Source organism: Nannobrachium achirus (assembly GCF_963921795.1).
Source record: "Nannobrachium achirus genome assembly, chromosome: 9".
Taxonomy (NCBI): domain Eukaryota; kingdom Metazoa; phylum Chordata; class Actinopteri; order Myctophiformes; family Myctophidae; genus Nannobrachium; species Nannobrachium achirus.
In genome coordinates this window covers 52,182,265-52,204,905 of record NC_137818.1, presented here as the reverse complement: position 1 = coordinate 52,204,905, position 22,641 = coordinate 52,182,265, and the positions used below count along the sequence as shown (strand labels likewise).

Genomic DNA, 22,641 nt, shown 5'->3' with positions numbered 1-22,641 from the left:
TTAACACTGAGGACTGTGTGTGTGTGTGTGTGTGTGTGTGTGTGTGTGTGTGTGTGTGTGTGTGTGTGTGTGCTGTGTGTGTGTGTGTGTGTGTGTGTGTGTGTGTGTGTGTGTGTGTGTGTGTGTGTGTGTGTGTGTGTGTGTGTGTGTGTGTGAGTGAGTGAGTGAGAGAGAGAGAGAGAGAGAGAGAGAGAGAGAGAGAGAGCAGTGGCGTCAGTTCAGAAAAAGCTAAGGTATGGCAACATGACTGGTGTCTTGCACGCGTGCGAATGATACATTTATTTTAAGAAGTACATTCTATTTTTCCCCCGTTTCTACGTTTTCTTGGGCTGGATATGGCAGCCTGGAATGGTTGTTAAAGTGCAGCTAAACTTGACATGTTAGTAAACGTGCCACACCACCTTGTTAAAGTGACCATTTTAAATTTTGCATTTGTAGTTATTTTACTGTAATGTAACAACATAATAACTAGAACAGATAGATAAAGAGACATTCATGGATTTATATTTAAAAGTAACTTTTATCCCCCCCCCCTCCCCCCCGGACCCATGGTATGGCAGCTGCATACCCCTGCCATACCCAATTGACGCCCCTGAGAGAGAGAGAGTAGAATTGAAGTCATCATCTCCGTTGTTTTCCAAACCCCTCACGGTCCAGCTACGACTCTGTTTTCCAAGACAGAGGCAGCAGTGTTTGGAGTTACTGTCGCTACCGCCACGCTCCGCTGAGAATATTCTGCCTCCAAGTCCTGGATCTGCTCGGGCTGGCCTGGCCCGGACCCCATCCAAACCGTTTACAGACCCCGAGAACAAAGCTTCGCCTTTATTCAAAGTCCAACAGGACGGTGTCATGTATCCCTCAAACTTCCTCCCCGTGTGTCCGCTCGCTGTCCCCATCTGAAAGCCAGCGCGCTTCCACACATGCAACCGCAGCACCTCAAACACTATTTAACGGCTTAACTAGTTTCCCCCCCTTTTCCAACAATAATGTTCCCTCCATCTTCGGACGCCAGTGACAGGAGATGACATCACGAGATGTTCTTCTGAAAACGATGAGGAGTGAATAATTGGCAATAAGGAGTGAATAAGTAAATAACATTTTATTAACGCTGTTAAGCTTATTTTGCAAAAGCAGGGAGGTGGGTTTGCACTGGCATTTTAACACAACACCGTTTTCTCGAGAAAACTTCAAAATACAATGTCAGATATGCCGTCCGTTTAGATGACAACAGTGTTTTCGGGGGTTGAAAATGCAACAAAGTGAAACCAAGTTCCAGAGTGGAAATCTTTGAAGACGCTCCGCCTCGCGTGTCCATGTAAACAGGTGAAAACCGAGGAAACGGCGACGTGTGACATGAGCCGAGCCACGCTGCACTGGTCAATGAATGTAAACAGGAAGTGTGTGACTGCTTTATCTGGCAGTGCATCACCGCCATCCAGCGATATGGCATGTACACCACAGCGTTTTCTTCTTCTTCTTTCGTGTATCATCGTCCTTGATGATTGGTTGACGTCATTTTATTTCACAAGATTTCTTGTTACTAGGGCTGTCGTCTTCTCCCCATTGCTGACGTCGGCTTAGGCAAGGTTTGAACCACTCAATCACTGTTGACTGTTGAGTGTCCATCTAAATACAGAATAAAAAGTGAGAACGCAAAAGGGATTTCGCCGTTTTCTCTCGAGACCGTCGAGTAAAAGTAATTTGGACGAACTGTTCTTTATCTTGTCTCTGTATTGAACGTACTGCCTGTATCTCTATGTAACTTTGTTGATTGTTGCTGCTGTCTGAACCAGGTCTGTTGAGAATGAGACTTGCAGGTCTCGATGAGATTACATACATGAACTAGAACTGCAGAGTTCTGCAAAACTGCAGAACTTATGACTTGCGCGCTCTGCTGGCGCAAGTAATAAGGTCAGTCCGACAAGTACAGGTCACGTTCCTCTTGCCCAAAGGTCATGCCCACTTTCCTCAAAAGTAAATTGCGATAGGTACTGTAAATTGTTGAGCGGTGCGAACCGCTTCTATGTCTGGCTTTGTGTGTAGGTAGGCTATGTATGAGTGTCCTCAAGAGTGTCCATATGAGTGTCCGTAGGAGCACGAAACTCCATGTATGGAGATAACTGCACGGACAGAACAGCCCATACAAGGAGATATGGTTGTGTGTCCGACTCCTGTTTGATACCATGCGATATACAGGTGCAATTTTTAAAGAGGTGGTGCCATAGTGTTGTACTTTTATAATGTGCACATTTGTCTTCCCTGTCTTCCCAGGAAGTAACCATACATATGTATGGTTACTTCCTGAAAGCTGAAAGCCTCTGAGTCAAAACACACAGATGTTATGACATCATAAAATCATCCTCTCCCCTTTTGCCATATAGGATAGCCCGTGGCTATCTTCAGCTGGGTCAACACCCACCTGACAACCAGGCATACTTAATGAACCTGTGTGTGTGGCCACATAAAAACATAATTTTAACGCTTTCTGTACACTTTTTTGGAAATAAATCTTCCTCCTGGTATGATCATAAAAAACCTTTTAATACAGTTTTGAAGGAGCACTAAAATATAAACCGCATATAATGGGTCAGCTGTGCTCGCTTCATTTAAATTCCACATACATCTTGTGTTTATAGCGAACTAAAGACAGATTGCTTCGCCACTCAAAACCTGCCCATCAGACAACCATAAAGCAAACTCCTCTTTGCCCGAATGTTTTATTATACTTTCCACGGGCAGTCGGGCAACCGTTAGTGTCAACCCCTGAATATGTCTTTATGAATAAGTGAATGAGGCAGTTGCATATGTGCTGAAGTCATTTGACTGTGTGGGAGGTCTAGTGGTTAGTGAATCTATCCCATAACCAGTGGTGTAAAGTAACTAAGTTATTTTACTTAAGTACTGAGGTATTAGTTTACTTGAGTATTTCCCATTTCCAATACTTTTACTTTTAATCCACTACATCTCAGAACCAAATATTGTACTTTTACTCCACTACAATTATTTGAAAACTTGTTACTAGTTAGCAGATATAAATGATTATATTATAAACATACATTAATCCACTTTAGACCTATTTTATACATAAGCTATTTGAAAATAGCCAATCTACAGTACAAGCTCACATTGCGTCGTCATGTGACGCATTGTGAGCTTGTAGATCTGCTATTTTCAAACATTTTGTACTTTTACCAAAAGTAAAAGTACATTTTGATATATTTGATATAAAGTATATTTTGATGCCAATAATTTCATACTTTTACTAAAGTAGGCCTACATTTTGAATTCCGGACTTTTACTTGTAACAGGTATTTTCTATATTGCAGCATTGATACTTATACTTCAGGTTCAGGTTCAGGTTTATTGTCACACATATCCATCCATATAAATACAGATACAATAAAATGCTTGTGCCAGGAGCACTCTCACAAGAGTGTGGACCCGCATACCATGCAGGCCACACAAAACAAGTCCCAACAACAACAATACCATACAGCGTAACAGTGTACAGTTTAAAAATGCGTACAGTGCCTGTTTCACTTTCAACCCTTCGTTTTGCCTGGGCAAAAAAGCTATTAAACGAGTGGTGTGCGATTTGATGCTCTGGTAACGTTTTTCGGATGGGAGGAGTAAAATTAAGTAAAATATGTGAGTACTTTTATCACCACTGCCCATAACCATCTGATTCCCCTGGTGTCCTGGGTGCTTTCAGAGAGTATGAAACCCAAAATTATTTTGGGGGGTCCACAGATGATTAACTTAATGTGCAACATTGTTTTCTCACTCAACAGTAAACAAACCAACATAAAGTTTAAGTGTATAGACTCTTAAACTGTATGTTGGTTTGTTTACTAGACTACTATACTATAGAGGGTAGGCCTACATGCACATTTCTAAAGTGACAATTTAAGGACTTTTTAATACCTCTAAAATTACAAATTAAACATTGGTCAAATTGATGTGAATACATGTGAGCATGTAGATCGTCTATTTTCACAATAGAACTGTGTTATACAAAATGTATAATGCCTCAACTCTTAGTGCTCGTAAAAATATGATTTATTTTGGCGGTATAGCGGCCTGAAAATGTTGAGGACCACTGCTCCATGAAGGGGCTAAGCTCCAATATCTGGCTTTGTCCGGTTCCCCAAAAGGTAAACTGAAGCGTGGCCTAGATATGGCCTACATCTTGACACAAACGGCTCTAAGTTTGTTGATCGACCATGCAGGGTCTCATTGGCCATAGCCTGGCTCCAGCCAATAGACCCGCCCACTCTCTGAGTGAACTGCATCTCTTGGTCTGGATGTGTCATATGACGTGTCTCTTTCTACCGAAAGCTTCTCAAACCGACCGAAACCGACCAATGAAATCAATGCAATGCGGAGGAGGGGCGCGTCTAACTTTTGAAAATCAACAGAAACAGTGGAGGGAGGGGTGGCTGTGTGGCTCACCAGAGTTCTTAATTGCTCCCTTTGAACTTCAAAAGGGCTCCGAACTGCAGTCATTGATTGAGCCATACAAGTGTCGAATAGCTCGTTAGTGATTTTTTCTCTCTAATCAATGAAACATCAAAGACAATGACCTGTTTGGTGCATGTCATTGAGGGGAGGGGGAGGAGGGAATGTTTTGTGTGCAAAAGTCAAACACAACCCCTCCCACCAGATCTCTTGTGATTGGGAATTTCAAATTTGAAATCCCCTCCCCTTTTCAATCAAATAGAATGGCCACAACTTCAGACTCAAGCCCCAGCGTAGTCTGAAATCAGGCTACATTGGCCAAGCTTCACAGACACGCTGTGATTAGCAACGGGACGCTTGATGAAATTAACTCATAAATAGCACCGCTCACTTCACACTAGGTGCGATTTTAGTTGAGTAATATTTGACCCGGAGTATCTATACTTTGACTCTAGTATACTGCTTTTGAGTATAATTTGTCCACCACTGTCCAGACTGAATGATCAGAGTGCCCAAAAAGTGGTGAGTGGCGAAAGAACAAACTTAAGCCTGAGCCTGTTCCTGTTTCTGCTGCTGGAAATCAGCGATCCGGCGCTCCATCTCAGGTCTGAAGTGCCGGATGAGTCCCTGTACGGGCCAGGCAGCGCCGTCCCCCAGCGCGCAGATGGAGTGGCCCTCGATTTGCTTGCTGATCTCCCAGATCATGTCGATTTCCGAGGGCTGCGCGTCGCCACGCACGAAACGCCACATCATCTTGTCCATCCAGTCCACGCCCTCCCTGCACGGCGTGCACTGCCCGCAGCTCTCATGCTTGTAGAACCTGATCAGGCGCGCCACGGCCCTGACCACGTCCGTGGACCGGTCCATGACGATGAGAGCGGCCGTGCCCAGGGCAGAGTCGGCCCGCACCAGGTCGTCGAAGTCCATCAGCACGTCCTCGCACACGCGCTTGGGGATGAGCGGCACGGAGGACCCGCCGGGGATCACGGCGAGGAGGTTGTCCCAGCCGCCGCGCACGCCGCCGCAGTGCCTCTCGATGAGCTCCCTCATGGGGACGGACATGGACTCCTCCACCGTGCACGGGTGGTTGACGTGGCCCGAGATGTTGAAGAGCTTCGTGCCCGAGTTCCTCTCCCGGCCGAAGCTCGCGAACCACGAGCCCCCGCGGCGGCAGATGGCCGGCGCCACGGCCACCGTCTCCACGTTGTTGACGGTGGTCGGGCAGCCAAAGAGGCCCACGTCGGCGGGGAACGGCGGCTTCAGGCGGGGCTTGCCCTGCTTGCCCTCCAGCGACTCCATGAGCGCCGTCTCCTCGCCGCAGATGTAAGCGCCGGCGCCGCGCGCCACGAACACGTCGAAGTCGTAGCCCGAGCCGCAGGCGTTCCTGCCGAGCAGGCGGGCGGCATAGGCCTCGTTGAGGGCGACCTGCAGGTTGGACGCCTCGTTGTAGAACTCTCCTCGGATGTAGATGTAGGCGGCACGGGCCCCGATGGCACGGCCGGCCACCAGGCAGCCCTCCAGCAGCTTGTGGGGGTCGTGGCGCATGATCTCCCGGTCCTTGCAGGTGCCGGGCTCGCCCTCGTCGGCGTTCACCACCAGGTACTTGGGCCGGCCGTCGTCACCGGGTTTCTTCATGAAGCTCCACTTCATGCCGGTGGGGAAGCCGGCGCCGCCGCGGCCGCGGAGGCCCGACGCCTTGAGCTCGCCGACGATCCAGTCCGCGCCCTTCAGCACGATCTCCTTCGTCTTGTGCCAGTCGCCTCGCCTCAGCGCGCCCCTCAGCCTCCAGTCGTGGCGGCCGTAGAGGTTTGTGAAGATCCTGTCCTGGTCGGCCAGAGGGCCGTGTGTTTTCGTCGTCGTCGTCTTCTTGGGCGCCTCCTGAGTCGCTGTGCCGTTGAATCTCATGACTGAAGCCGCTCCGCCGTGACTGACGGCGACTGGGACGCGTACGAGCGCCGCACTCACGACTGCCCGAGACAGTGACAGCATATCTGCTTCATGTATGTCCCGACTAGCGTAGAAAGCATAAAAACTGAAGCAGTAGAGCTGCAAGTAGTCTATCCACCAAAACCGGAGAAATATTGCTTTACCATAACCTGATGTCACTGATGAGGTCATGCTCTGACATCACTCTCTGATGTCATAACAGGACAAACTACATTTCCCATGATTCCATAGACCAGTTGGTGATTCCGCATTCAAATTTGTCAGTGAAAGCCTCGTAAAAGCTTCAGTCTTGCTTACCTATGCTTTATACATAGCTGTAACGAAGGCTCTCACTTACTCTCACGTGATAGGTTGCCATAGTTACTCATTGAATGTTGGTACTCCATATATGGAGATAGCCGACACATCTGACTAAGTCTGACCTTACAAACTCCATATTTGGACCAAGGACGATCTATAGCTCCATATACGGAGCCGGCGAGGACATCTAGTGCTGACATCAGGCTAATGTTAAACTCCATATATGGACATAGCTGACTTATTGTGACATCAGTAGGATGTCACAGTCTCACAGCCAAGCTATAAAAGTGTGACCATACTAGTCTAGGACGACCAGTCCCTTTGAGTAGTGTTTGCCAGACCCATGAAATGGGTAGGCCTACATAAGCAAATGTCGGTCTGTCCCTTTTCTATATAAAGGGTATATATGATGATGACATGATGATGACATGCCTATAAAAGGCATGATGTCATAAATGATGATGACAGACAGGGGGTCTGGCACAACCAGGTTGACCTGGTCTAGTTTATAATACCTTTAGCTTTTTGTCCACGCCAGACAGAAATGATACCTTGTAAGGTGTGTAATTTCACACGACAAAACACATATGGATTGGTTGTGCTCTCTTTGGATCAGCTGAAGATAAAAGGATGTGAGTTTCTTGGTTTAAGCACTGATGCCCCTGTCTCAGTTGTCCTAGAAGATGATGGGACGATAGTGGAAGATGAGGACTACTTTTTGTGTTTACCCAGAAACACAAAGTTCATGCTCTTGCGAGAACAAGAGAGATGGTCGCCCGTTCGCAGGATCGATGGTGGTGCTGCCTGGATAGCCAGAGATTCTGTGCTTTTGGAGATGGACCGCGTGGAAGGCGCTGAACCAGCAGCGCATTGGCAGATACTGGCCCAGCAGCTGAAACGGGACATCACCAGTATCATCATTATGTCAGAGGAAGACTTAGCGATCTTGTCGGAAACACCTGTCCCTGAGTTGGCCTCTGAATTGGGCTTCCAGGAGAAGAGGGTCGAGATGCTTCAGGAGTCACTCCTGAGGGTATTGGACCGCAAAGAGGAGGAAAGACAGTCCAAGCAGCTGCTCGAGCTCTACCTCAGGGTTGTTGAGAGAGAAGATGGAGAACAGACAAAGCCCAGCCAGGATGTGGATGGTGACATGGATATGTTCCAGACAGAGGTGGACTTGGTGTCTGGATTTATATCTAGAACACTGATGGTGCTCAAGGGTAAAACAAGCCCGGAGACCAGACTCTCATCCGAGGAGCTGCAGATGGTGGTGACCAAGGGGCCTGCGGTCATGGCTCAGTTGGTAAAATTGGTAATGAAAAAAATAAATAAATACAAGCAATGATAACTGTGTAAAGCTGAACAAGTTGAGCTAAAGCGAGCCCACAATTAACTCATAAATAGCCAGGTGTGATTTTTTGGTTATGGACAACTGATGGTCCAACTGACATCCCTCTCGACAAAACCCTTAGGGCCCTATTAACGTCTTAACCTCATACTGTCCTGTCCTCCTATACGTGGGCCATTTTTTTTTTTTTTTCATTTACTTATTTCATTTATTTTTAATATTTCTTTGGGGGGAAAAAATACAATAAAAAAGTTAATAGAAAAAAACATGCCCCCCTCACATATTTAGGAGGGCAGTATGAGTCACCAGAACCAAGGACGGGTGTTTTCGATGAACCTAGCATATTTAAAATGGAATTTGAAGTTACAAAGGGTTTGTAGGAAGTAATTTGTCACATCAAATTTGTCTGATTTTCTAATATTAAATCTAAATACCGTATCAAGCAACTTAAAAACACATTTCGTGCACCACTATAATAGTGTATAGTATAATCGTCCCTACAACACAGAAAGCTGTAAAACCCTCAGTGTTATCCTTATGTGACAGGAGAGTGTACAAGCTGGACCACATGGACCCGCAAGGCTAACACTGAGCACTGTCAGCTATTCTGCTGCCGGCTGCTGCTAAAGTGAGTCGCGGTGGAAAACGAGTGATAAATCACAGCGATTGTGATCATTACATTACAATGAATATAAGCATAAACAAACCAATTCATATGAACAATATTGATGTAAAATAAGATCAGGGCCGGATCTACAATATGGGCACCTTGGGCACGTGCCCAGGGGCCCTTGGCACCAGGGGGCGCTCCAGAAAAAAAAAAAAAAAATGTCGAGAGAAAAAAAAGAAAGAAAACCCCCAGCCATTTAGTTGTTATCTAATCCAAATGAAATGAATTAAATTATGCCCCCAAGACCCCCAATTTGGTGGTCACAAATGGTATTTTGTAATTTTTTGGGGGAAGGATATGTCTTGTTTTGACCATATAGTAGTACTATAATAGTACTTTGTTATTTTTGTTTTCATTGTCAGTGGCCACACTGCCACTGTTTCTTACTTCAGACTGTTATTGTCTCAAGTTACTTTTTTAAATATTGAAAGCGGTTAGTCTGGAGCCCTGTATCGCTTACGCAGAGGGGGGCCCTTGGAGCTTCAGTGCCCAGGGGCCCTCAGAGGTGGTAATCCTGGCCTGAATAAGATATCTGAACGGCTGGATATATTTTATATGCGCAAAATCACTATTAAAATGTTGTGAACCACAGTTACAAGGGCACTATTTTTTCTTCCTATTGCCAAAATAAAAGTCTGGGTTTCCGAGGCTACAAGGGCGCTGACCCAGGCGTTTCTTCTTGAAATGCCTGGATCCCGAGGCTACTGTACAGTCAGAGTCCTCAGGAGAGACATAACGTGAGGTCATACAGCACGGCACATTGGACCATAATTTCTCCTTCATTTAGAATCCGTCCGCAACACGTCTCGGCTTCCAAGCACGTAACAACAACAACAACATGTGTTTTATAAAGCGTCTTGGAGGTGTGAGGTCAGAGGAAAAACACCACGGCTGTGTGGTTCTGCGACGTGCTAGAAACTCGTCATGAATTTACTAAATAATAATGCTGTAAATTACTTCACTTGCTGCATTTGAACAGATTCCATTTCAGCCATGTAAAACCAATACATTTTGAGTTGAGCATACAGGAGTCTTAGGTTAGACAGCCTCCATCAAGAGAGAATATGAGAGATAGATATGTACACTCTGCCTGTTCTAGCGTTGTTTAGACCAGTGGTTCTCAAACCTTTTCATGTCATGGACACCCGATTCAATATGCATTTGGCCATGGATGTTTTGGCCATTGGATATATCCAATGAGTGGCCTTTTACGTCACCCTTTTAAGCCTTGGATTTGAGAACGGCACTTCCGCATTCCTGGAGTGCAGAAGTGCGGAACAGCGGAAGGTGTATCCCCTTTCCAGTCAATAGCAATATCAAGTGTTCTTCCAGAAAGAAGGTTAACGAATAATGCTGCTCCAAAGCGAACTCGAGTTGAATTAATTAACACTGACACTATTAAAGAGTAGGCTACCTTTCATTAAGATAAATCGGCAGGTTTAACATCAGTCTTTCCATCCCTAGCAGCCAGGGCGTCACAAGGGGGGGCAAAGTGGGACTGAGTTACCAGGGCCCAAGGTAGAGGGGCCTTAATTATTTTATACTTTAGCTATTCAAGCTCACAACGCGGCACTCAGTGCCGCGTTGTGAGCTTGTAGATCTGCTATTTTTGAAAAGTCGTGAAAATACTGGATGTGCAAAATGCACATAGGCCTACAATGAATATATGTATTTTTTTAAGCCAACATTTGTAACTCAAACTTTGCTTCTGGGGGGTCCCTGGAACTAAACATTTTGAGATGGGGATCCGTGGCCAAATACATATCATTTGGGGGTCCTTCACATGAAAAAGTTTGAACAACACTGACATAGAAACATATAGGTTTTTTAAAAATAGCAGATCTACAAGCTCGTAGTGAGCTTGTAAATCTGCTATTTTTCAATAGTTAAAGCACAAAATAATGTGTAAAAATGCGTTCCCAGTCTAAATAGGTAAACCCCTCCCCCTATGAAGAACATTCATGGAGGGCCCGCAGTGAATCCTTGTACCCAGGGCCCAGAATTTGGTGCAACACCCCTGCTAGCAGCACTAGCAGCAGCACGTACTTCTAGTTTATCCCCCCCCCCCCCTCTCTCTCTCTCTCTCCCTCTCTCTCTCTCTCTCTGCTTGAAGGCTCCATTTATATTTGCCCAAAGTTTCCCTGAGCTAAGCCTCCCTGACCTATTACCCAAAGTCCCACAAAACCCGGCTTGTTTGAGTCCCTTTAAAAAACGCACGTTTTCCCCAGATGTTGTTCTTCGTTTCTTTCCACGTCCTCGTAAAAAAAAAAAGGAGAAAGGGGAGGGGAGGGGAGGTATGCTTTTTGTTTGTAGAAAAGAGAGCGAGCAGCAGCAGGTAAACGAGTGTGAGAGGAGAGCGTATCGGTGTGACTTCCGACTCTAATCGTCTAAGTCACCGTCGCTGTCGGGTGGAAACCTTGTATGTCCAAAACCGTTCCTTTTTTAATTATTTTAAAAACAAAGTTAAAGTAGTGAAAATAGCCGATCCACAAGCACACAACTGTGCTTGTAGATCTGCTATTTTCACTACGTTTGTGTAACACTCTTGTATGATGAATTAGGCCTGCAGGGGTTTTCAAAGTGGGTGACAGGGCACCCTGGGGTGCCGTGATGCCAGTCCAGGGGTGCCGCGAGATAATTTGATAACATTTGGAATTCATCAATATCACTATCACTTCACTATAAAGAGACCTGATTTGCACTGTACTTGGTGAGATCCATACAAGCTCACAACGTTGTGAGCTTGTAGATCGTCTACTTTTGGTGAACCTTCCCCCTGGGGTTCAAGTGGTTAAACGTCAAGTATAACATTATTTTCAGTCAGTTCTGATGGAAACGGATATTTCTCCAATATGATGTAAGATTCTAAAAATTAACAGTGTAACTCAGGGGTGCCGTGGATGAAAAAGTTATTTACAGGGGTGCCCTGAGTCAAAAACGTTTGAAAACCCCAGAATTAGGGCTTTGAATTACGAAAGAACATAGTATTTTGAAGCTTGGAGATACAAGGTTTCTACCCGATAGCGACGTCATGCAGAGTTGGATCAGCTGCGGGCCGAGGGATGGGGATCAATGTCTCTGCTTTTGACCCCCACCTCCCCCTCGGTCATTCATTTTCATGGCCGGTGGGGGGGAATGGATGTTTTTTCCCTGCTTCTGGTCAGACTGTATTAAAGACATGCATTTCCTGTTGGGAAACAGGAAGGAGTTGGTGGAAGGAGCAGTGTGGTTTGCACAAATTCAGTCCCCCGCCCTGGACAATGACCAGGGGCCCTTATTGAGAACAAAACAGAAGCAAACAGAAATTCTTGTTGACACAAAATAATAGTGGCTCTACTGGGGCTACTGACTGACATAAGTGAAAGGCCGGTACTATAGGCTGGGCTGCTACCCCGGCTTGAAGGTCACAACATAGGACCCAAATGCAGTATGACAAAAAAGCAATCTTGATTCAGCTGCTACGCCTCATCGGTGTGCACCTTCTGCGTGCACGTGGGACACGTGGTCTTCATCATTTGGCTCAGCCAGTGGTCCACACACCTCTTGTGGTAGGCGTGAGCACATGGTAGGACCCTCAGCTTGTCTCCCGCCTGGTAGTCCTCTATGCAGATGGCACACACGTCGTACCCGTCTCCTCTCTGGTACTTGTGGACGGGGAGTTTATCGAGCCGCTCCTTGACCCTTCGAGCCCGCCGGCGTTTCTGGAGAAACACTCGGAGAGTTAGAAGAGCGTGGACAAACGCCGCGGCGATTCCCACGACGAGGCAGAGTCCGAATAAAGTCATGGCCACGTTGATGACTTCGGTGAGGATTGTCTGACTAAGGTAATATGATTTGAGGACAACATGAGTCCCCTCGTGGGTATATTTCTGTTTCAGTTCGTTGGCGGTGTCTTCGCCCACAAACACAGCCGGGATGCTTATCATGACCCACTTCATAACGTCCCAATAGGCTCCCATGGTGATCAATTCATCGGAGCCCACGTTGTGAATAATGGCTGCCTCGTACCCGGCCGCCATAGCGTTGCTGACCTTGACGTCAAAGTCACAGTCAAAGCTCTTTATGAGGACAAAGACGGCAGTGTCGGTCCGTGGTTTCTCGATGGGCCCACAGGCATTCTCGGGCTTTGCGACAGCCAGGAGGCCCCTTCGCCCATCGTCGGACGGTATGTACCTGCTGAAAAGTGCCGGGAGGTGTTTAAAGTCGTCCCTTTTTTCGTTGAATACGTAAGCAGCGATGCTTGCCTCCACCGGCAGCAGGTTGAGGAGAGTAACGAGCAGGACAGTTACAAGGGTGATCTGTTTGGTCAACAGCATCACAGAGAATTGAACTCTGCTAAAGAGGAACCTCAGTGTGTGATAGAAGGTAAAAAGATATACACCGTGAGTACCATTCAGTGTGTGTTGGTTGTACTGTCAAAGAGGCCCAAGCCACTGAAGCCAGCACACCATTCTGACTTTTATATCTCCAAACTGACAACTGTTAGAGCTGCAAGTTGATTGGACAGAGATTCCGATGACGTCACCAAAGGGTTGAGCGATATATCGATGTGATATTGATATTGTGATATGAGACTATACTATAATCTGTATTTTCTTTGAGCGGTGCTCCTGGAAAGAGCTAAGTTCCAACATCTGGCTTTGTCCGTGCTCTGAAGCGTGGCCCACATCTTGGCACAAAGTGCTCAAAATGTGTTGTCTGGGCTCTGAAGTGTGGCCTACATCTGGCCTACATCTTGGCACAAAGTGCTCAAAGTTTGTTGTACGCCCAGGGTCACATTGGCCAAGCTTCGCAGGACGCTTAATGAAATTAACTCATAAATAAATAGCGCCGCTCACTTCACACTAGGTGTCATTAATGTGTTTTAACATTGTAATATCTTGATATCGCATAAGTCTAATCACTTAAGCCCCAAAATAATGGTTTGCTTCCGTTGCCCCATACAGTCCCCCAAGGGTCTGTACTTGGCCCCCTCCTTTTTCCCCTCTAAAACAAATCTCTTGGCTCTGTCATCTCTGCTCTTAAAGCCCTCCTATCACTCACTCACTCACTCACTCACTCACTCACTCACTCACTCACTATGAAAGGGTAATATATGGACCCAGCTTTGTTTAAGGCCATGTGCATGTATCTATATTTACCAGAAGATGGCGCCACATACACTGAATAGATGTGACTAAAGATATGTGAATGCCTCACTGTTGTAAAGCCAGTTGTGGAAGAAATATTAAAAGTACCAATAACGCAATGCACTCTAGAAATACTCTGTGAAAGGTAAAGGTCCTGCATTATACATTTTACTAGAGTAAAAGTACAACAGTACTGGCATCAAATAAAATACAGTGGGCCTACTCATTATTATTCAGATTGACCCATTGCACAATGTCTTTGTCACAGACTTTGTGAAAGAAAATAACACTCACAAGCTCACTATGCATACAATGCATCACAATGCAAGCTTGCTATAAGACAGTGTTTCTCAACCTTTTTTCTGCATGGGCACATTTTTCATGTCCCAAGAATCCATGGGCACACCAACATAATACGGGGTGTAAATATCGTCCCTGTCGGGAAGAAACCTTGTATCTCCAAGTTTCAAATTTGTACGTTTCTTCGCAAAGTAAAGCCCTGCTTCATAACATACAAGGCTGTCGCACAACAGTAGTTAAAACAGCCGATCTACAAGCACACAACGCCTCGCACCGCGAGGCGTTGTGTGCTTGTAGGTCGCTGTTTTCACTAGTTTTAAATCATTTTTAAAATGATAAATACAATACTGGCTTCCAAGCAGTTTCAAGGGGCACACTTTGACCCTTCTCAGGGGCACACCAAAGGTCCCCAGGCACAGTGGTTGAGAAACACTGCTATAAGAGCTTCTGCCAAATGCCTAAAAGGTACATTTTAAATTGTTGTAGATCGGCTATTATAAGGTAATTTCCACCACTGACTGCTGCTGTAAAGTGAGATCTGAATAAAAAGAAATAAGCTTCAGACATATGAGTGTATTAAAGTGCTTTAATGTGTTTACAGGTTCAGTCAGTCAAAAAGGGACAATGGATGGAACCCGGCTATAAACAAATCTTATTATATCAATATCACCAACAACAAAATATTTAACCATACATTGGTTTATCAAGTAAAATAGACGTGACAAAAGTCAAAGACAGCCAAACTCCAAATCAAATGATACTATGACAGCAGATTCATTTGAATTAGAGAAGAGGGCTTCTAGCTATTGCATTCATTAAAAAAAACAAAAAACAATCAATAGTCTAATTGAACAATCTATAGGCTACTTATTGCGACATCATGTTAAAAGTGAACTGCAGCTCTATGGTAAGCATATGAACAATGAACATACTGTAAACTTGGAAATGTACAATTAAAAGGCATTACTAAAATGCAGTAATGCTTTTTAATTGTACGTTTGATCAAACGCCAAACTTACAAAGTTAAGTCATGTATTCATTCATAATATAATTCCCCCCTTCCAAAACATTTTCATGAAATGACTGACGTTAGTTTAGAAAGAGACAGACAAACGGTAGAAAATACATAGAATTATGTTCAAAATAATATTGGGTTCATTTAGTGTTCTGCAGACATCCAGCACAATGTGGAGTGTTAATTTCATCCTGCTATTATGGGTCTATTTCTTTAAACTTTCAGGGGGGAAATTAACACTCCAAGGGACATTGTTTGAATCACGGAGAAGATATTCCACTGTGTGCATTTTCGACCAAATCAATACATTTGTAGAAAAAATTAAATAATAAAAAATAAATGAATGAATGCCTCACACACAATTTGCGCACGTGCATGTATTAATACATGTCTATCAAGATAAAAGCAGCTTTCCTACGACGTAATTTCCTGTGAGTTTTACAGGGTGACCTGCAGCAGTCGCAGGACACAGCCGGAATATCTACAATATCACCAAACGTATGTATACAGACCATTAAAAACACACACACACACACACACACACACACGCACACACGCACACGCACGCACACCACATATAACTTTGTTGCATTAAGAATCAACGGCTATATGAGCAAAACACAGCAGGAGTTTATTCCTCAACATGCAAGGGCAAGAGGAAGTGCACAAGACGTTTATTGTAATTATACCTCAGAGACGCCCCACCCCCATCAGAACACTTACAGAAGTACATTAAACAGGCAGTAACACCCCCAGTACAACATTGTTTATTATACCGTATATAAATTGCAAAATCCAAATTTCACAATTCAATGCATTCCAATATATAGGGGCCTACTACGGCTAACGGCTAAGGTCTAAGGCAGGGGTCTGCAAAGTTTTTTTCAGGCCAAGGACCCCTTAGGTGAGAGAGAGATGAAGCAGGGACCCCCAAAACCTTTTCAGAGATTCCATAGTTTCATTGTGACAGCACAATCATCATTGTATTTTGGGTTCATGTCAATTATCAGGGTCAAGTTTGTTTTCAGATATTGAACCACTTGAGCCGTCATTACCTAATAAACTTGACCTTTCACTCTGTACTTAGACTGCTCTCTTTCCCCTCTACACCAAACCTCTTTGCTGAAAATAGCCGATCTACTAGCCGGCTATTTATGGCTACAGTTCTCAGAATATGGACACTATAGAGTTCAAGTTGTTAATATAAAAAGGAATGGAAGATTTGGAGGACCCCTTGTAGTAACTCTGAGGACCCCCTAGGGGCCCCGGACCCCCTGTTGAAGACCCCTGGTCTACATGTTGTTGAAAGCAATCCTGTGACTGGATTATTTCTGCGCCACAAGCATGTCGCGGGGTGTGTGGACTTATCTGAACAACACCCACAAATTGGACTTTAGTTACATCACGACAAGGTACCTACGCCACCCTAACTTCTACCAACGTGTCATTGCACTTATAAAGTCAGAAACAGACTTGAGCCCTTTGGGAGGCTTTTTTTTCCACTACTTTTGTGCAACATTCTTGTATGTACGAAGTAGGGCAGAGTTCCCCAATTAGTTTTCCCCAAGGGCCGAATTATGTCTAGGGTGCCAAGCCGAGGGCCACAGCATTGCAGGGGGCGACGGTGGCGCTCCCGCTACTCCAGCGACAGTTCATATATCATCGTTGTCGGGTGAAAATCTTGTATGTCCAAAACCGTTCGTTTTGCTAATCATTTTAAAAATGATTTAAACTAGTGAAAACAGCTGATCTACAAGCACACAACGCCTCGCACCGCGAGGCGTTGTGTGCTTGTAGATCTGCCGTTTTCACTACTTTTGTGCGACGGCCTTGTATGATGAAACAGGGCTTTACTTTGCGAAAAAACGTACACATTTGGAGATACAAGGTTTCCACCCAACGACGACGATATTGTTGCTGCTCTTATACCACCATTATAACTGGGGTTGGTGGGGGCCAGACAGTAGCCCCCCGCGGGCCGCAAATGGCCCACGGGCCGCCTATTGGGGAACCCTGAAGTAGGGCATTCATTTACGACTAAAAACAAACAAAGTTCAAATATGGACCAGGTTTCTGCTCGACAACAACGACATAGGATCTTTCGACCAATGGTGTCACTCTGCGTTACATTCTGACTGCTGACAAAAGTCAACAAACAGCCAATCTCCTTCCCTGCAAGCCAATGACGTCATGATGACGTTATGATAACGTCCTCCGGTGACTCCGGTGACGTTCAGAACTATAGGCCAGATCACAGCCCATATGGGGATGATCTTGACATCATTACCAGGACGTCATATGGACTATAGGATTATTGTTATTGTTTGTAATGTTAGTTGAAATATGAGCATGTAAGGTTATATTCTGGGACATATCTGACTAGTTACAGTATGATATTTATCTGGCCTCGATCGGAACCTCTGATTAATCCAGGATGTCTGTTTTCGTGGGCAGGATTTATGTTGGTTGAATTCAGGTGATATTCTAGGCCAGATCCGACTAGTCATGGTTTGACTCGATCTGGCCCCCATCGAGACGCCACTGATTGGTCCAGGTCCTGACCATGCTTGCTGGGTTCGGCTCTTGTGGGCAAGTGACACCGTTGTACGACAGAGTAGAGCTTAAATCAGGTTTATAGGAGTGTGCGCTGTGTATAAAAAAAATAGGCTAAAAGATATATACAGGAGAACACATTTACTGGTATAAATGCTACCGAACACCCAGCTTTGAGAATAACCATGCATAGCAGAGACAGACACCTTGCTACTCACAACACAAACACTAGGGGTCAGACTTTGACTGTTTAGTGCAGTGCACCGGATGGATGGGTGGGTGGGTGGAGGGGTGTCATAAAATGTCAAGTCACAGCAGGGGCACAAGGGGTGTGGGGGTGCATGCATACAGGGAAAGAAAACATCACATCGTTAGGAATCATAACTATTGCTTTTTCGCTTGAACTTATGTGCATTTATACAACTTTCAGCTCATTTTCTGGTAATTCATCTAGCAAAATAACAATTTGCATCATAAAAGGGAACACAGTGGTTCTCTAAAACTACTTTGAACGACAAAAAACTAAGCACAAATTGAACGGCTTAGTACTGTATCTACTCCTAGTCTATACATGAAAAATAGCCGATCTACCAGCTCATCACGTTCACAAGCTTGTAGGATCGATTATTTCTGGCATTCTTTTCCGTCGTACAATGAATTTTCATCAGGCTTTACATTTCTTTTCTTTTTCCTTCATTTCCTGCTTTCATCTTCATCTTTAACTCGCACACTTCATATTGTTGTTGTCGGGTGTTTAAAAACTATCGAAGCTAGTGAAAATAGCCAATCTACAAGCACACAACGCCTCGCACCGCGAGGCGTTGTGTGCTTGTAGATCTGCTATTTTCACTAGTTTTGTGCGGGGTTTGAAGCAGGGCTTTACTTTACGAAAGAAAAACGTACACATTTGAAACTGTTGGAGATACCCGACTATCCTTTCTCCTCCTAACACCTCCATCACTCTCTCCTCTCACTCCTCCTCCACCATCATTCTCTCCTACTCCTCCCTAGGGGGGTGGGGGTGGGGGCTGGCATTTCTCTAACAGCAGGGGGTCTGGCTGCACCCAGCTTAAGCCCATGCTGGGTGGAAGAGAGAAGTGCAGGAGACAGGTGTGCGTGTGCGTGTGTGTGTGTGTGTGTGTGAGAGAGAGAGAGAGAGAGAGAGAGAGAGAGAGAGAGAGAGAGAGAGAGAGAGAGAGAGAGAGAGAGAGAGAGAGCGTGTGTGTAGGTTTGTAACCGGACATAAAATGATGCCCCCTCCACTCTTTCCCCTCCTCTAAGATCTGCCAGCACATGTCTAATTATCTCTGTACGGAATTCACGTTGGAGTATTTAATGGTCTGAACAGCTTTAAAAACGAACTCCATTTAACGAATATCCTTCAGTAATCCCAGCACAGTCAGTCAGTCATTCTTGTGTATGGATTAATGTAATTGATTGTGGCGGGCCAGGCTAAAAAAGAAAAAAATCATGATAATAAAAAATGATAGTGTATGGCATAGCTCTGAGCCTCTGACTCTGGGCCCTATTTTGTGCGTCTTAAACACCAGGTCTTATGACTTAACTTGAGACCTGGAGGCGTGGCAAATGCTGTTTCGCTATTTTTGGGGGACTGCATTAGTACTCATTAGTCCTAATTTGGTTGGTGTTAGGTTTAGGCATAGTTTTACTGAGGTTAGGGTTAGGTTTTAGGATTAGGTTTAGGCATAGTTTTACTGAGGTTAGGTTTAGGTTTAGGCATAGTATTTTCACCAGGTTAACATGCAGATTCGGACCAATGGGATGTAGGAACAATGAAATGTCGGAACAATATGGCATCTATTTTTGAGTGGCCAGTGAGGTTGTCCAGTTCCACTGAACTGAAGCACTCAAATGGACTGACTGTTTCGTCTGTGTCGCATATAAAGCAGAATAAAGCAGATCTGCAAGCTTTATACTCCTGCCGACCGGGGGGGCTTATAGAGGGTATGCATCATATGCCACTCATCCAGACACTGAGTGGCAAAACATAAATCATTTTCCAAATACAAGCTTCTATTTTCATTATTATTATTTCAGTTGTCTCTGGGTTTCTTTATCACACTGATATCCCATGGGAGCGGAGTTGTTTTGCTGGAAGGGTCTGTTGCTTAGCATTACGAGTAGTGTTTACGACTGTTTCCAGATTCAGGGCAGAAGATTTTGAGCATATAGACGCGGGATTAGCATTTGATTATGATTGTTTGAGCTCGAGCGTGTCCAACAGACGCAACAACCAACCGATTGACTCGCGGCTCACGAGGCTCAAGCCCATTACTGACCGAGTGCCTGCCCTGTATGCAGAAATGTTCAATGGCAAAGCTTTTTTTCCCCTCTCTGATGATTGGGTTGGTCTGGGTCTGATCCTTGCAGTTAAATGTAAAATTGGACATAAAAACACAAAAAATGTAATAGTAGGCCTACGAATAAAGAAATAAACGTGTTTGTAGATCTGCTATTTCCACATTTTGAAAGTGAAGGTGGTTAAGTCTGGTTCATAAACATTTAACGACTGAAAAGTATTAACAAGAGCTTGTGCCAAAATAATAATTGGATCTATTGGTACATTTTGGATATCTCTGCTGTCGGGCCGAAAACCTCCTAACTCCAAAATGTTCATTTTCGGGGAAATGAGCTCAATAGGTGGTTTTGACCGAAGGGCTTTTTACTACTTTTCATTGGTTCAATATTATTTTAACCAACACAAAGACATAAAACATGTTCAATAGCAGATATTTATGAAAAAAAAGAGAGGGCCAATCAGGTGGAGTTATCTGGTTTGGCAGAAAGTGTGGAGTTAGGAGGTTTTGTCCCAAGCACTTTTTACTACTTCCCATTGGTTCAATATTATTTTAACCAACACTCAGATGTAAAGGGTGTTCAATAGCCCTGATTTATACCAAAAAAAAATCTCAAAAATGGAGTTACTGTAAGAGGTTTGGGCTGGACAGTGACGATATACAAGGGTTCCGCCTGACAGCGACGATATACTAAAAACTGAAAGCGATCCAAAACATCTACTACAAACAGACATGTATCCACTGCCTGGTGCTGATGAGAGTTGCCGGCTGCTTTAAGTCTCTGCTGCTGCCTCTCGCTTGTAGGTCGTGGAATTCCGTTATCGGAGTGAAGCAGCAGGTCGTGTGCGAGTCTGCTCGGGGTGATAGTGCATGCCTGTGCCCTCTGCCGCGCCTGGGACCGTGAAACTTCAGAGTGAAGCCACAGAGTGCACGGTTCAAAGATAAATGGAAGGGGAGAAGGAGGAAAAAAAAGCTGTGCCCGCTTCCCCCATCTGGGTGTGACAGCATCCGATGAGGTGCATGATGGATATGACACGGCGAGGTTGGCTGTCCGTCACCGTATCTGAGTTGCTTGGATTCGACGTAATGAAAATGAAAGCCCAGCTCCACCACAACACTGCCGGCTTGCGATGCTCAAACTTTCAAACTATAGGCTGGATTCCAGATTCTGTTACTGCTATTGCTTATCGTCATTGTCAGATGGAAACCTCGTATCTCCAAGTTTCAAATGTGTATGTTCTTTCGCAAAGTAAAGCCCTGCTTCATCGTACAAGGCTGTTGCACAAAAAGTAGTGAAAACAGCAGATCTACAAGCACACAACGCCTCGCACCGCGAGGCGTTGTGTGCTTGTAGATCGGCTGTTTTCACTAGTTTAAATAATTTTTAAAATGAAAAATGCAAAACGAATGGGTTTGGATATACAAAGTTTTCACCCGACTATTGCCTCAAATGATTTCTGTATCTGCAGCAGTCTCTGGGGTGGAATCCAGCACTATTCAGTGTGAAGCCAATGCTGATTCAAGCTGAGAGCGCTGGCTATACTTGCTGCCTTGCAGCATAAACACTGGTCCTATAGCTTCTGGTGGAGGGCCGTCTCCCTTTTTCAGTTGGCTTGTGTGTGTCTCCCTGGCTTGATTCGTGCAGGCGGCACCGGCACAGATGCAACCAGAATGTGTGTTAATACTGTGGGGTGCGGGGACCCCTGGGGTTTCCTGGAGGGGGTTCACGACGGTCCACAGCTAAATTATTGATAGTTAGGAACCAAATAGACCACTACAGGTCTGTAGCTAACCTAATACCATACTGCACCAAACTGGAAGTCCTTAAAGGAATTATATGTAACTTTAAGACTATTGAACAATATGTACTGTATGTGTATTCATTTTTAGCTGTCATTTCCCTTCATCAGTAACTATATTATTGTGCTGAGGTGTTTCCTTGCAGAAAGACACATCCCCTGGCGGTATTTCTGTTCTGTTCCACTCTTTATGTTGACATTAAATGTCAACAGAAACAGTGGAGGGGCGTTTTTGTCAGGGGGAGCTCAGCCAGAGCTCTTAATTGCTCCATTTGAACTTCAAAGGGATTGTGCACTAAGGTAATTGATTGGGCCATAAAAGTGTCAAGACCTTGTTAGTGTTCTCTCTAATCAATGAAAGCATCAAAGACAACTACCTGTTTGATGCCTGTCATAGAGGGGGGAATGTTTTTGTGTCCACACGAGCTTGCATATTTTTCCTTTGAAGGATTTGAGAACCAACGGTAATGTGGAGTGAGTGAGGAGACATATGGCCCTATTCTTCTTTGCCTTAGCTTTTTTTAACTAGCTATAGAGAATTATTTAAAAAAAAAAATACTTCAAATAGATGATCTACATCGACACGTTGTGATCTTGTGGATCGGCTATTTGCACTATTTAAAAATACTTTTTTGAAATAGTTAGAAATGCCTAAAAGGTTTAGGCATGAGGGGTAAGATAAGACAAGGCCCATATAGTCTCCATTCAGAGAACAACGGTTTTCATTCCATCCATCTAACAGGAACCCATCCAGACGAGGGCGAATACCAGAAAAACGTGACGGTAAGCAAAAACTAGCAGTAG

General features: G+C 44.7%; 3 protein-coding genes across 3 annotated transcripts; 1 reads left to right on the top strand and 2 right to left on the bottom strand.

Moving 5' to 3' along the window:
• Positions 1–5,001: 5,001 nt before the first annotated feature.
• Positions 5,002–6,447, bottom strand: LOC308292030 (NADH dehydrogenase [ubiquinone] flavoprotein 1, mitochondrial-like; the record flags this gene model as incomplete). Its single annotated transcript, XM_080734237.1, has 1 exon — positions 5,002–6,447. One exon carries the CDS (start codon positions 6,445–6,447, stop codon positions 5,002–5,004), a length of 1,446 nt encoding a protein of 481 aa, XP_080590363.1.
• An 802-nt stretch (positions 6,448–7,249) lies between these two features.
• On the top strand, positions 7,250–8,639 carry LOC308290968 (DNA fragmentation factor subunit alpha-like; the record flags this gene model as incomplete). The annotated part of the gene is made up of 2 exons (XM_080732883.1): positions 7,250–8,004; positions 8,600–8,639. The coding sequence occupies 2 exons, from the start codon at positions 7,250–7,252 to the stop codon at positions 8,637–8,639; spliced, it is 795 nt and encodes a 264-aa protein (XP_080589009.1).
• A 3,542-nt stretch (positions 8,640–12,181) lies between these two features.
• On the bottom strand, positions 12,182–13,039 carry LOC308290967 (E3 ubiquitin-protein ligase RNF13-like; the record flags this gene model as incomplete). Its single annotated transcript, XM_080732882.1, has 1 exon — positions 12,182–13,039. The coding sequence occupies one exon, from the start codon at positions 13,037–13,039 to the stop codon at positions 12,182–12,184; it is 858 nt and encodes a 285-aa protein (XP_080589008.1).
• Positions 13,040–22,641: the final 9,602 nt, after the last annotated feature.